At 50.1% G+C, this 14,858-nt stretch overlaps 1 protein-coding gene across 2 annotated transcripts; it reads right to left on the reverse strand.

Moving 5' to 3' along the window:
• Positions 1 to 3,836: 3,836 nt before the first annotated feature.
• On the reverse strand, positions 3,837 to 6,516 carry LOC144603125 (vespryn-like). Of its 2 annotated transcripts, XM_078416274.1 has the most exons (3): positions 6,417 to 6,516; positions 5,519 to 5,641; positions 3,837 to 4,377 (listed from the first exon to the last, which is right to left on the reverse strand). In XM_078416274.1, the coding sequence occupies exons 1-3, from the start codon at positions 6,511 to 6,513 to the stop codon at positions 4,127 to 4,129; spliced, it is 471 nt and encodes a 156-aa protein (XP_078272400.1). In that variant the 5' UTR covers positions 6,514 to 6,516; the 3' UTR covers positions 3,837 to 4,126. The 2 variants fall into 2 exon arrangements, with proteins under 2 accessions (XP_078272400.1, XP_078272402.1); XM_078416276.1 differs by lacking the exon at positions 3,837 to 4,377 and having other exon boundaries at positions 5,261 to 5,641.
• Positions 6,517 to 14,858: the final 8,342 nt, after the last annotated feature.

A 14,858-nucleotide genomic window follows, 5' to 3' on the forward strand; every position in this document is an offset into this window, starting at 1 on the left:
TTGGTGCTGCTGATACCAGGACCACGCCGTGCCTTTGTGTGTCAGTTCGCGCAGGGGGGCAGATAATTCGCTAAGGTTGGGGATAAATTTCCCCAAGTAATTAACCATGCCGAGGAATCGTTGTAAACCTACAACGTCGGTAGGAACCGGCAGCTCATTGATGGCTGCAGTTTTCAGTGGATCTGGTCGGAGACTGCTGCTGGTGAAAACATGTCCGACGTAAGTGACCTCAGGAAGGCGAAACCTGCACTTTAGTGGATTCAGTTTGAGATTAATGTCCCTGGCGCGGTCGAGTACACACTTCAGATTAACATCGTGTTCAGCCAGGTCGCGACTGTAGATAAGAATATCATCAACGATGATGGCGCACGGGTACTCCGCAAACAACTGTTCCATGGTACGTTGGAAAACTTCGCTGGCGGAGTTGATGCCGAAAGGCATCCTCAGAAACTTGAAATGGCCAAAAGGTGTAGCGAAAGTAGTGAGGTTGGAGGAGTCCGGGTCAAGTGGAATCTGCCAAAAAGAGCTTTTGGCATCCAGGACCGAAAACACTGCTGCGTTACCAATCTGTGCAGCTACATCTTCTGTGGTTCGCATAGGGTAGTGAGGGCGCTTGATAGCCGTATTAAGATCTCTGGGATTGATGCAGATGCGGATCTCCTGCTTATTTCTCTTAGTTGCGACAACCATTGTGGAAACCCAATCAGACGGGTCAGCTACTTCGGCAATAACACCCATTGAGACCATGCGTTTGAGTTCATTGTATATTCTGTCACGCATGGCATGTGGAACCCGATGTGGCGCTCGGACCACAGGAGTGACGGCAGGATCCACAGTGATGCGATATGTGGCAGGCAGCGTGCCCAGTTCATCATCAAAGAGGTCTTTATAATGCGACAGTAGCTGTTGAGTAGGCTCATCAGCGAGGCATAGTTTGTGGACCGCGTGGCCGAAAAACACCAGGCCTAAATCACGGCATGCGTTGATACCGAGCAATGTCTCTGAATTTGATGCAACAATGTAAAACAGCAGGGTGCGGGTCTGCTCACCAACAGTGCACTTTAGAAGAACCTTTCCAAGTGGGTGCAGGATCTCTCCCCATAAGCCCGAAGCGTTGAGGAGGCTTGATCAATACACTCAGCAGCGTGAATTTTGACGAACGCAGTTACTGACATAACGTTGACCTTCGCACCCGTGTCTACCTTGGCGAGTAGAGGGCCTGCTATTTACAAACACAGTTACTGCAGGGTCAAGTAGCTTGTTAGACGGAGGGAAGAGGGAATGAATAACTAAACTGCTATCTGCACTGACGGAGCAGAGCGCGGGGGCCGACCCCTGTGAATCGTCATCAGTGAATTCCTGTTGAAGCAGGTGCAAACTGGTCTTGGGAACATTAGTAGTCACACGAGAACGACAGCACCTAGCGAAATGGTTCAACTTTTTACAGGAATTGCAAGTCTTTCCGGAAGCAGCACAGAACTGACGACCCTTCGCATGAACATAGTTGCAATTCAAACAGCGAACATCAGGCGCGTTAGAGGGTCTGCGGGAGAAGAAGTCTGCAAAGTTAACGCTATGCTGCTGGCGTGGGTTGAAATGGACAGGAACAGCATGGGAAGCAGTAATCTCCGAAATACGGCAGGAGTGGATAGCCTGGTCTAGGGTCAACTCAGTGTTGCGAAGCAGCACAGCTCTCAGTTTGTCATCAAGCATGCCCCCTACCAACCTATCTCGAACAAGTTCATCCCGCAACGCACCAAATCGACAGCGCGCAGCCATGTGGCGGAGGTCACTAATGAACAGTTCAATCGGTTCATCAGCCCGCTGACAACGAGCATAGAACTTTGTTCTCTCAATGATATGGTTCGAAGGCATATCACACAGTTCCCTGAATTTGTTTAATAGAACCACAGGGTCATCTATAGTCTCGGCAGGAGTGATAACCTGGTCGCCATCACCCACAACAGCAGGAGCAAAAACAAAGTTGTCAGCTCGGTTCATAGCCTCAGGACCCGCAAGGTTGAGTAAAACAGATGCACGCACATCAAGAGGGTCATTGCGATGAACGATGCGAGCATAATGAGTATAGTCACGCTCGAAAATGCGCCATCGTTCAGCAATGTCTAAATCAAAAACCAGAGGGTCCAGGCGACGGCACGAATTAGCCATAATAGAGTAAAACAGGAGCAACTGAACAAAGAAAATAAAACTCGATAAACACAGAGGAGTAGGTTCGAATCGACTGACACCATGTTTCCTCTGCTCCCACTTTCCTCTGCTCGGGCCCCGACTCTTCCCTTCGCTTTCTCGCCGTCTCTGTCTCAGTTTCAGAGGGGAGAGTAGGGGGTGGGGAGGGGGGGATAAGGGGGATTGTGTACGGGGTTGAGGGTGCTGCACCAATACAGGAGAGGCGTTGGATCCAGGGCTCCTCGGTCACACCCTCTCCCCTTCCCTGTACACCCTCTACGAGGAACGTGGTCTCCCACTTGTCTTTTAATGACCAAAGTCCATTCCAAGCCCACGGACGCCATCAACTACTTTATCTCTCCACTACCCCTGTTTGCGCATCGGAAATTGAATATTCTCTCCAAGATCGAGTGGGGATGCCGAGCTGTGCAAAGGTTTGTGCAGATTCGCCACTGCAGGATCCCCACCTGCTGCTAGAAACCGGTACTGCAGGATCGGCCGAAAAATCGGCCGAAAAATTAACCCGTTACCCGCGGGGAAAGTGAATCTGGGGCAGAGAGAATGAGCAAATTCCGCTGCTTAGGGCCGTCAGGGACGTGGGGACAAGAACGTAATCCGGGACGACGAGTCAATAGAAGAGGGAAGGCCACAAGCTGCCTAGATATCAAAATTTGATAATAAATTGCGCTATTACTCGTGGTAATTGTTCATTAACTTGGACAGTTAATATGATAACATCTTCCATAAACACGACTCATCTTCCTATAGAGGAATACTTTAAATGGATGATCTTGATCGGTGTTCACGGTTTGGTTGTCGCTGCAGGTACATCACTTACTGCACATCCCTAATTATCCTCTGAGTGGTTCCTTCAAGCACTTTGAACTTGATGCGTGTCTTAGCAGCGTTGTGGTCATCGCTCCTCGGACTAGTTTATTTTCAGAGGATTTGAGATGATTTTTAAAATTTTGTTCCAGATTCCGGCAACTCCTGGCTCTTGTGAGTCAACTCTCTGCCGCCACTCACTGTATTCCCATCAGCCCCACTGCCTGCACTCATTTCTCGCACTCGTACCATCCCCCTCCCCTCACCCTACCCTATTTCCCCTTGCCTCCACCCTAACACTAACCTACGCTGGGGTCACATCAAGCAGCCGGTTCACCGAGAGCCCCTCACGCCCTCGGGAAGTGGCAGGAAACCGGAGCACCCGCGGGAAAAGCACGCGGTGACGGGTTGAATGAACAAAGTCCACACAGGCAGAACCGGAGGCCAGGATCGAACCCTGGTCGTTGGTTCTCGCTGGCGGCAGCTGTAATCACTGGAACACCCCGCCAGCCACGGCAGCGTTTGTGATGGGGCAGTGCAGTGAATTTGTCGACTAAACCAGTTAAATAATTATCGATTTATATTCCAAATATGTGATTTTATTCACAGAATGTCCAAAAGTCTCTGTGAGTGAAGCCACCATCATTACTCAGCGGCCCTACGGATCACGTACAACACGGGGGCAGAACATAATCACCGGAGAGTGTGAAACCCCCGCCCACCCCAACCCGCCCGCCTCCCACCCCCGGCACCCCCGCCCAACCACCACCCGCCCCCACCTGCCGCAGTGTATCCAGTCCCAAACCGGTTTAGGTTGAGGTTTATTATTTTCACGTGTACAAAGATTTACTTTTGCACACTATCCAGTCAAATTAGATAATACCAAAGATAAATGCAGTCAAGTCAAACACAAATACAATAGATAGGGAAACGGGAAGTTACAATGTGCTCTTCAGCGGGTAGTCCATAGAGCTCAGAGGACTATCGGAACACAGCTACCAGCATTGGAGGGCATCTACAACACACGATGCCTCAGAAAAGCCACAAGCATCCACAAAGACTCCTCACACCCCTGCAATAGTCTGTTCGAACTTCAACCACCGGGCAGACGCTATCAGGCCTTCGACGCCCGCACCTCCGGACTCACGAACAGCTTCATCCCCAGGGCCATAGCTGCTATGAACCGGTCCTGCTGAGCCGGATGGTCACATCGCACATCGAACCGGTACAGATCTACTTGCACTTTATTCTGTTTTAAAACTGTTTCTAATTTTGTTTCATTGGGTTGACTAAATTTATACTGATTAGCCAATTGATTTATTGGATCGTATTGAAGGCGCATTCCAAATCTCGTTGTACCACTCCCTGTACAATGACAATAAAGATATATTGTATTGTAGCATATAGTTCTCAGCATTGCAGCGTCACAACCCGCTAACATTTATACAATGTCCTCGCATCTCTTTTAGGAGACCCCAGAGTGCTTTGCTGGTGTAAATCGCATTGAAGTGCAGCCAGTAATTGTAACAAGAATGGAGAATCGATTTACAGACAGGAACATTGACAAACAGACTTTAAAAGCAAGTTATACTATCCGAACAGATTTGTGTTGATGTGTTGGAAAGACCTGCAGATGCTGGTTGAAATCGAAGGTAGACACAAAATGCAGGAGTAACTCAGCGGGACAGGCAGCATCTCTGGAGAGAAGGAATGGGTGACGTTTCGGGTCGAGAAGCACCAAGCACATGTTCTAATAAACACAAACTTTCTATTCGGTTCTTGTGAACCTTACTAGTCGTGGAAATTATCCAAATTCAACCAGAGGGTATTTCATTTATCTATTGCACGAACCTATTAATATATAATACGGTAAGTGGGTATGCGTTTTTAATTGTCATTAAAAGACAAGTGGGAGACCACGTTCCTCATAGAGGGTGTACAGGGAAGGGGAGAGGGTGTGATCGAGGAGCCCTGGATCCAAAGCCTCTCCTGTATTGGTGCAGCACCCTCAACCCCGTACACAATCCCCCTTATCCCCCCCTCCCCACCCCCACTCTCCCATCTTCCCTGACCCCCACCGCCCCCTCCCCCCCCCACCCACTCTCTCATCCCCCCCCACTCCTGCTGTCCCTTTCTCCCCACCCCCCTCCTCCCCACCCCCAATCTTCCTTCCTCCCCACCCCGGTCTCCCTTCCACCCCCACTCTCCCCACCCCCCATTAACCACCACCCCCCTTTCCCCCACTCACTCCTTCCCCAGACTAGTAAGGTTCACAAGAACCGAATAGAAAGTTTGGGGAGACGGGATGGAGGGTCGGTATCTGCTTCAAACTCGTCATCCCACCAACTGATGCTCCAGGCTCCAGTCTCCGGGGTCAGGTCGTCCTCTCCCTTCCTCTCCACAGACTCTGCGGCGACTCCCAGTCTCCAGTCCTCACTCCCCGCCACCTCCATCTCCCAGTAATATCTCCCCGATGTGAATCCCTCCGATCCCAGCACACACGCACTGCCTGTAAACCTCTTCCCGGTGTCAAGGAGACTCCTCTCGGTCCGGGTCCATCTCACCCTCTTCCGATCCTCAGACACCTCGAGCTCCGGATGCGCTGTTTCCACATCCAGGGTGACGGAGACTGGGGGGAGAAGCAGAGAATCAGAGAGTCCCCGGGGGTCGGGGGGAGACTCGGGCAGCGCGGCCCCGGGACCGGGGGAGAGGCCGCTCGGCCTCAGGCACAGGCGGGCGGACAACTGAAACCCTGCCCGGGGTTTCACCCACAACCACATCGGGTGCAGAACAGACACCTTTGAGGAGACTGGTGTGAGGGGTAATTGGAGGTGGTTAAAGAGGAGGTAGAGATGTGGGATGGAGTTGCCGTGATCACACTGAACGGGAGAGGACTGGACGGGCGAGGCAATCTGCTACTGGTTACTTGGTTTATTTATTGGAGGGTGGATTTGATGCGTCTGTGCAATCAAGAACACTCTGATCTCGTTGTGAACCAATATATGAACTTCAATGAGGGACTTGACAATGTTCCGCATGTAAGGCTGGTCCAGAAAGCGAAGGCAGGTGGGATACAAGAGGAGTTGGTAAAATGGACCCATAATTGGCTTGGTGATTGGAGGTGGAAGGTATCCTGGAGGTCTGTGACTGGTGGTGTGTATCACAGATCGGTGCTGCAAACTTTGCTGTTTATTTTATATTTTCGTGATCTGGATGCGAATGTAAGAGGTGTGTATAGTACGTTTGTGGAGAATGAGCAATTTTATGGGTTGCGAGGAAGTCTGTCAAAGTTTGCAGAAAGATCTAGGCAAGATCATCAAAACATTATTTTCATGCGGGGATACAAATTCTGGAGTACACAGTTTTCTTCACACAAAAGAGTTGTTAAGAGGTATCAGTTTTACCTCGTTTGATGATATCAGATGTTTCGCTAAATGCCATGTTGTAGAAAAAGGTGTGATCAAACTTTTCATTTGGCAACTTGCCTCTGACCACCAACATTGGTTTGGCTTCATCACTGAACCTGCAAATATTTAACAGCTGGTTATAATCGGAGCATTTGAGCTGTTCTTATAAAATATACATTGTTTCAGTTAAAAGCATGTCCTACCATGTCTTGCGACCAGCTACCTCCTGAAATAAATAAAACACAAATGTCAATAGACTGAGATGGATCGTCATGATCCCGACAGCGGGTATTTCGCCAAATTGCTACACAATAACTCACTGATAATTCCCATTTCCAAACTCTTTGCCTGTGCCACACAGACAGGAAGTGGATATTCTGATAGAGACACCAAACACAGGGCAAAGCATTAGGAATGTTGATGAAAATAGGCGCGATCATGCAACCTACGACTCAGACCGGTCAGAGAAAATGGGCTGGAATATTTTAGGATCAGCGTAGGATTTAAATGGGTGGGGGATGGAAATATTATCACTACTTGTGGGGGGAACAAAAATCAAAGCTGAAATGTAAGATGACCTTTTGCTAAATTCCATAAGAAATGCAGTAAACAGAACATGGAACTCACAGGACGGCCTGAAGACAATATTGCAGATAAATTTAAGTTGAAGTTAGATAAATACATGAGGATTCCTGTAATTTGGGGCATTGCTGTAGGATGTGGTGAGTTGTTGGAACAGACGGAACATTGACCCAGTTTTGAATTACTGGTAAATGCGGCATTTATTTCAGAAAATTTAACCCACCATTTTGTGCCTGTGCACTTTCACTTCACCAAACTGTAGTGTAACCCCTCACCTTCAGAAATATCACGCCGTCCTTGTGATCTATCTGTTCCTGTAACTTTGAGAGTTCCTCCTGAATGGACTTTAAATTCTCTTGAATCTCTTGAAGATTTTTCTGCATTGTTTTTACAATCGTCTTCTCTTCCTCCCGGATCTCTCCCAGTAAGCACTGCTCTTTCTCAGTGAGAATCTGGTGCAGTTCAGCAAACTGGGATGTGATCTGTGACTGAAGTTTGTGTGACTCTTCCTGTCAGATGAAAGATGATAATATATATGTTATATCATTCTCAGCGCAGAATATGCCATTTGGTCCATCATGTCCATGCTGGGCTTCATATGTATCTACACAAATCCCATTTACATGTATTTAAACCATAGCTTTCATTACCTTGGCAATTAAAGAGCTCATCATGATAATTCTGGAATATTTTGTGAAAGTAATGTACAAGCACATCATTCCCATTTCCCCAATTCAATTCTCTGCAACATGTTCCATTTAATTTCTCCATTAACCCTCACTGAACAGAACCAGGTCACCAGAACTATCAGATAGCAGCACCACTTAGAATGTCAGACTTCACAGAGTCATACAGCAAGGGGTCATACCGACCAAGACGCCCCATCTGCACTATACCTTTTAAATGTTGTTTTGGTACCTGACTCAACGACCTCATCTAGCAGCTCTTTCCATGTACACACTACCAAATTTGTCCTTCATGTTCATTTGAAATCTTTTCCCTCTCACCTAAAACCTACACCCTCACTTTCCCGATCCTCCTACTATGACTGACCATCCAACGTATCATTCCGTTTCGTGATATTATACACCTGCCACAGTCCATTCTTCAGACTACTGCACTCCAGGGAGTAAAGTCCTTGGCTGCTCAACCTCTCCCAAGTGTTTTGGCCCTCGACTACTGAGCTCTATAGAGGTGCCAGATTATTACACACATCGCAAGATGAAATGTACACAAGAACATTAAATCGACAGTACAAACCTGAACTTCAGAAAAGCTCTCTTTCTGTTCCTCCTCCGTTCGCCAGATCTCTGATTCTTTGTTTCTGAGAGATTCGAAGGTAGATTTCACCTGACCCTAGGGTTGGGTTTTAAATCAGAGAATAAAATTGCCAGAAAATAAACAAGACGTGACATAATGAAGTGATCAGAATCGGTTTGCTTTTACCTTGTAGATTTCAACAGCTTCTTCTATCAGCATGAAGCTGTGAGACGTGTGTTCCCGCGCAGCTGCACAAACCACACAGATCAGTTTCTTGTCCGTTTCACAAAACAGCTTCAGTTCTTCCTGATGTTTCTCGCAGTGAAGTTTACTTCCCTTTGTCCGATTCAGGCTCAGTTTTCGAGCTTTCTCAGCGATTCTCGCCAAGGCCCGACTAACCCTGAGGGTGCGTTCTTCAAACTCCTCTCTACATTCCGGGCAGGAGTTTCTCTCCTCCCTGTCCCATCTCTGTGTGATACAGGGGCGGCAGAAGTAGTGGCCACACTCCAGTGCCACCGGATCGGTGAAGAAATCCATGCAGATGGGACAAACTGCCTCCTCGGTTAAACTCTCGACCGGGTCTTTCGCAGCCATTGTAACTCCGCCTCTTCCTGGTTCAGTGTTTTCCACTGCGCGCGCTGCCGTCTCCGGCAATGACCTTATTTGGCTGCAAGTGTTCAGTGTGAAGGTGTCCTGGCCACTTCCAACTAATCACTCGAGGGAGGGGTCACTTCGACATTAAACTGGCCTGAATATAGACGAAAGCGGAGAGATTGTCCTGGGATTGTGTAAGGCGGGACAGAGACCAGCGCTAAGGAGGTGTAACTGAGGAGGCGTTGCACCTGTTGGGCAGTGGAACCCGCCGCCCGCATCTCCGTTCACAGCCCGGGATCAAGATAGAATTAGACTTCCACCCGGTCTCAGATGGTCGTCTGACATAGGACCCGAGGGCCACAATCATGGCGACCACTTTTAAGAAATTGGACATACGCACCTGCGGCGCCAACAAGGGTGGGGTGGGGGGTTCCCCCGCTGTCAACCACAGGGCAAGTGGTTCAGGGGTTCCTGGACAGGTTGTGTGAGTGGGCGGATACATGGCAAATGCAGTTTAATGTAGATAAGTGTGATGTTATTCACTTTGGAAGTAAGAATAGAAAGGCAGATTATTATATGAATGGTGTCAAGTTAGGAAGATGGGATGTTCAACGAGATCTGGGTGTCCTAGTGCATCAGTCACTGAAAGGAAGCATGCAGGTCCAGCAGGCAGTGAAGAAAGCCAATTGAATGTTGGCCTTCATAACAAGAAGAGTTGAGTATCGGAGCAAAGAGGTCCTTCTACAGTTGTACCGGGCCCTGGTGAGACCGCACCTGGAGTACTGTGTGCAATTTTCGTCTCCAAATTTCAGGAAGGATATTCTTGCTATTGAGGGCGTGCAGCGTAGGTTCACTAGGTTAATTCCCGGAATGGCGGGACTGTCGTATGTTGAAAGGCTGGAGCAATTAGGCTTGTATACACTGGAATTTAGAAGGATGAGGGGGGATCTTATTGAAACATATAAGATAATTAGGGGATTGGACAAATTAGAGGCAGAAAACATGTTCCCAATGTTGGGGGGAGTCCAGAACAAGGGGCCACAGTTTAAGAATAAGGGGTAGGCCATTTAGAACGGAGATGAGGAAGAACTTTTTCAGTCAGAGAGTGGTGAAGGTGTGGAATTCTCTGCCTCAGAAGGCAGTGGAGGCCAGTTCGTTGGATGCTTTCAAGAGAGAGCTGGATAGAGCTCTTAAGGATAGCGGAGTGAGGGGGTATGGGGAGAAGGCAGGAACGGGGTACTGATTGAGAGTGATCAGCCATGATCGCATTGAATGGCAATGCTGGCTCGAAGGGCTGAATGGCCAACTCCTGCACCTATTGTCTATTGTCTATCAACCATCACCTCCCTGTCACTGAAAACCTGCCACTGTAGGAAATGCAGTCGCCAATTTACGGAAAGGACAACTCAAAAACAATGTTCAAAAGATTAAGGGGTGGTAGCGGGAGAGTTGCTGCCTCAAATCGTCAGAGATTCGTCAAAAGGCCGAATGGCCTACTCGTGCAATTATTTTCTATGTTTCGCCGTTTCTATGGTGAAGTTTTGGAGAGTGAATCCATTCATCTGGGAAGGAGCAAGATTTCCATGAACTGGGCCAATGGGCTGATTATCATATCATATCATATCATATTAACGGCTGATTTATTTGACTCGGATAAAGGTGATGCAAGTTGGTAAGACAGGCCAGGGCAGTTTATCTGTCTGTCTGTCTGTCTGTCGTAAGAATATAACTGCAGATGCTGGTACAAATCGAAGGTATTTATTCACAAAGTCCTGGAGTAACTCAGCAGGTCAGGCAGCATCTCAGGAGAAAAGGAATGGGAGACGTTTCGGGTCGAGACGCTTCTTCGGACTGATGTCGGGGGAGGACCGTCTGTCTGTCTGTCTGTCTGTCTGTCTGTCTGTCTGTCTGTCTGTCTGTCTGTCTGTCTGTCTGTCTGTCTGTCTGTCTGTCTGTCTGTCTGTCTGTCTGTCTGTCTGTCTGTCTGTCTGTGTGAGGCTGAGGGAGGAGAGAATGGGGGGGGGGGGGGGTGGGGAGGAGAGAGTAGGGTCAAGGGGGGGTGAGGGAGATTGGGGGTGGGGGAGGAGAGAGTTGGGGGGGAGGTGGGTGGGAGAGTGGGGGGGAGGTGGGAGGGTGGGAGGGAGAGTGGGACTGGGGAGGGGAACAGCGGGGGAGGGGGGTGGTTGGGGGAAGAGAGAGTGGGGTGGGTGTAAGGGGAACAGTGGGGCTCAGGGAAGAGGGGAGAGTGGGAGGGGAGGGTGGGAGGAGCAGAGAGTGGGGGTGGGAGGGAGAGTGGGACTGAGGAGTGGGCAGCGGGGGTGGTGGAGGGAAGAGAGAGTGGGTATGGGAAAGAAGGGGGAAAGTGGGGGTCAGGGAAGAGTGGTGGGAGGGGAAGGTGGGTGGGGGAAGGGGACAGTGGCAGTGAAAGGGGGAGGAGGGGGTGTGGCAGGAGGGGGATGCTGGGGAACGAGAGGGAAGGGGGGGGGTGGTGGTGGGAAGAGAGTGGGGTGGGGGATTGGGACAGTGGGGGTGGGAAAGAGGGGACAGTGGGGGTGGGGAAGAGGGGACAGTGGGGGTATGGGGCGGGGTTCAGTGAGAATGGGGGTCGGGCGAGTGTGTGGAGGGGTGGGGTAGGAGGGGCTAAGGATGGGGAGGAGAGGAGCGGGAGGTGGGGGAGGAGGAGAGAGGGCGTAGGGGAGAGTGAGAGTGGGGTTGGGAGAGGAGTGAATGGGGGGGAGGGGGAGGAGCAGAGAGTAGGGGTGGGAGGGAGAGTGGGACTGGAGAGGGGGACAGTGCGGGAGGAGGGGTGGTGGTGGGGGGAAGAGAGAGTGGGGGTGGGGGGGGGAAGGGGGACAGTGGGGGTCAGGGAAGAGGGACGAGTGGGGGGGAGGTTGGGAGGAGCAGAGCGTGAGGGTGGGTGGGAGGGAGAGTGGGACTGGGGAGCGGAACAGCGGGGGAAGGGGGATAGTGGTGGGGGAAGAGAGTGGGGGTGGGGGGCAACGGGACAGTTGGGGTCAGGGAAGAGTTTGGGGTGGGGAAGAGGGGAGAGTGGGGGTGTGGGGAAAGGGGGGAGGGGGACAGTGAGAATGGGGATGGTGCGAGTGTGGGGGTAGGAGGGGGGTGGCGGTGGGGGGAGGAGAGAGCGGGGTGGAGGAGAGAAGGGTTGGGGAGAGTGAGAGTGGGGCTGGGGAGGGGAACAGTGGGGGAGGAGGGGATGGGGGAGAAAATGGGGGGTGGGGAGGGAGTGAGTGGGGGAAAGGGGGTTGTTGGTTAATGGGGGGTGGTGTTTATTGGGGGGTGGGGGAGAGTGGGGTGGGAGGGAGAGCGGGGTGAGGAGGAGGGAAGAGTGGGCGTGTGGGGGAGGGGGTGGGGGAAGGGGACAGCAGGGGTGGGGTAGAGAGGGGGTGATGGGGGGGATGAGAGAGTGTGGGTGGGGGGGAGGGGGCGGTGGGGGTCAGGGAAGATGGGAGAGTGGGGGTGGGGAGGGGGGGATAAGGGGGATAGAGTAGGGGGTTGAGGGTGCTACACCAATACAGGAGAGGCTTTGGATCCAGGGCTCCTCTGTCACACCCTCTCCCCTTCCCTGTACACCCTCTACGAGGAACTTGGTCTCCCACTTGTCTTTTAATGACAATTTAAAAACTCATACCCACTTACAATATTTTATATTAATAGGTTCGTGCAATAGATAAATGAAATACCCTCTGGTTGAATTTGGATAATTTCCACGACTAGTAAGGTTCACAAGAACCGAATAGAAATTTGTGTTTATTAGAACATGTGCTTGGTGCTTCTCGACCCGAAACGTCACCCATTCCTTCTCTCCAGAGATGCTGCCTGTCCCGCTGAGTTACTCCTGCATTTTGTGTCTACCTTCGATTTCAACCAGCATCTGCAAGTCTTTCCAACACATCAACACAAATCTGTTCGGATAGTATAACTTGCTTTTAAAGTCTGTTTGTCAATGTTCCTGTCTGTAAATCGATTTTCCATTCTTGTTACAATTACTGGCTGCACTTCAATGCGATTTACGCCAGCAAAGCACTCTGGGGTCTCCTAAAAGAGATGGGAGGACATTGTATAAATGTTAGCGGGTTGTGACGCTGCAATGCTGAGAACTATATGCTACAATACAATACAATACAATATATCTTTATTGTCATTGTACAGGGAGTGGTACAACGAGATTTGGAATGCGCCTTCAATACGATCCAATAAATCAATTGGCTAATCAGTATAAATTTAGACAACCCAATGAAACAAAATTAGAAACAGTTTTAAAACAGAATAAAGTGCAAGTAGATCTGTACCGGGTCGATGTGCGATGTGACCATCCGGCTCAGCAGGACCGGTTCACAGCAGCTATGGCCCTGGGGATGAAGCTGTTCGTGAGTTCGGAGGTTCGGGCGTCGAAGGCCTTATATCGTCTGCCCGGTGGTTGAAGTTCGAACAGACTATTGCAGGGGTGTGAGGAGTGCCGGGGGTGGGAGGCGGGCGGGTTGGGTGGGCGGGGGTTTCACTCCCTCCGGTGTTTATGTTCTGCCCCCGTGTTGTCCGTGATCCGGAGGGCCGCCGAGTAATGATGGTGGCCTCACTCACAGAGACTTTTGGGCATTCTGTGAAGAAAGTCACATATTTGGAATATAAATCGATAATTATTTAACTGGTTTAATCGACAAATTCGCTGCACTACCCCATCACAAACGCTGCCGTGGCTGGCGGGGTGTTCCAGTGATTACAGCTGCCGCCAGCGAGATCCGACGACCAGGGTTCGATCCTGGCCTCCGGTTCTGCCTGTGTGGACTTTGTTAATTCAACCCGTCGCCTCGTGCTTTTCCCGCGGGTGCTCCGGTTTCCTGCCACTTCCCGAGGGCGTGAGGGGCTCTCGGTGAACCGGCTGCTTGATGTGACCCCAGCGTAGGTTAGTGTGGGGGTGGATGCATGGGGGAATAGGGTAGGGTGAGGGGGGGTGGGGGGCTGATGGTTCGAGTGCGATGAATTAGTGCAAGCAGTGGGGCTGATGGGAATATAGTGAGTGGCGGCAGAGAGTTGACTCACTAGAGCCAGGAGTTGCTGGAATATGGAACAACATTTTAAAAATCCGCTCGACTCAACGGGTGAGGCAGCATCTGTGGAGGGACATGGATGTTTCACGTTTCCACTCGTGATCCTCAGGCTTGATGGACGATTGGCTTCTCTTCTTTAAAATCGTGCGTAAAAAAGAACGAGCTTTTACAGAATTTCACTTTCAGAACTTGAATTTCCCCTTGAACCGCGCGGCCGCTGGTATGACTTGGTACATCTAGATTGTGTTCGTATACAGTATGATTTCAATGGACAGCACGCAGGCAAAGCTTTTCACTGTACCTCGGTGCACGTGAAATCATAAACCTAACGAAACCACCATGTTGCTGTCAGCGTGTCAGTGAATGAATGACTGAATGAATGAATAACTGAACGATGAATGAACGAATGAATGAACGAATGAATGAGTGAATGAGTGAATGAGTGAATGAATGAATGAATGAATGAATGAATGAATGAATGAATGAAAGAACGAATGAATGAATGAACGAATGAATGAATGAACGAATGAATGAATGAATGAATGAATGAATGAATGAATGAATGAATGAATGAATGAATGAATGAATGAATGAACGAATGATACTTTATTATCACATGTGACATGTCACGGTGTGATTCTTTGTTTTGCATACACAAGTCTGCAAAGAGTCGTCACATAATGGGCGCCGATAGAGTTACAAAGTATTCCACTTAGTCCCCAATGGTCCCTCTGTTCTCGCAGCCCCCCCCCCCCCCCCTCAACACGCCGGTCCCTATTTGTTCTCGGCCGCGCGTCCAACCAAGGGACTCGACCCGAAACGTCAGCCATTCCCTCTCTCCTAGATGCTGCCTGACCTGCTGAGTTACTCCAGCATTTTGTGATACCTCCACCCTTCTGCGCGCACACGAGCCTGTCGACCTCATGGCGCCCTCTGC

The sequence above is a fragment of the Rhinoraja longicauda genome, chromosome 19 (genome assembly GCF_053455715.1).
Source record: "Rhinoraja longicauda isolate Sanriku21f chromosome 19, sRhiLon1.1, whole genome shotgun sequence".
Taxonomy (NCBI): domain Eukaryota; kingdom Metazoa; phylum Chordata; class Chondrichthyes; order Rajiformes; family Arhynchobatidae; genus Rhinoraja; species Rhinoraja longicauda.

Coding starts and splice junctions, on each gene's coding strand:
- LOC144603125 (XM_078416274.1), bottom strand. CDS start 6,513: ATGTTGGTGGTCAGAGGCAAGTTGCCAAATGAAAAGTTTGATCACACC. Junction 5,642..6,416: donor ATCTGATATCATCAAACGAG/GTAAAACTGATA, acceptor TTCTCCCCCCAG/TCTCCGTCACCCTGGATGTG. Junction 4,378..5,518: donor CGGGAAGAGGTTTACAGGCA/GTGCGTGTGTGC, acceptor GTCATTGTACAG/GGAGTGGTACAACGAGATTT.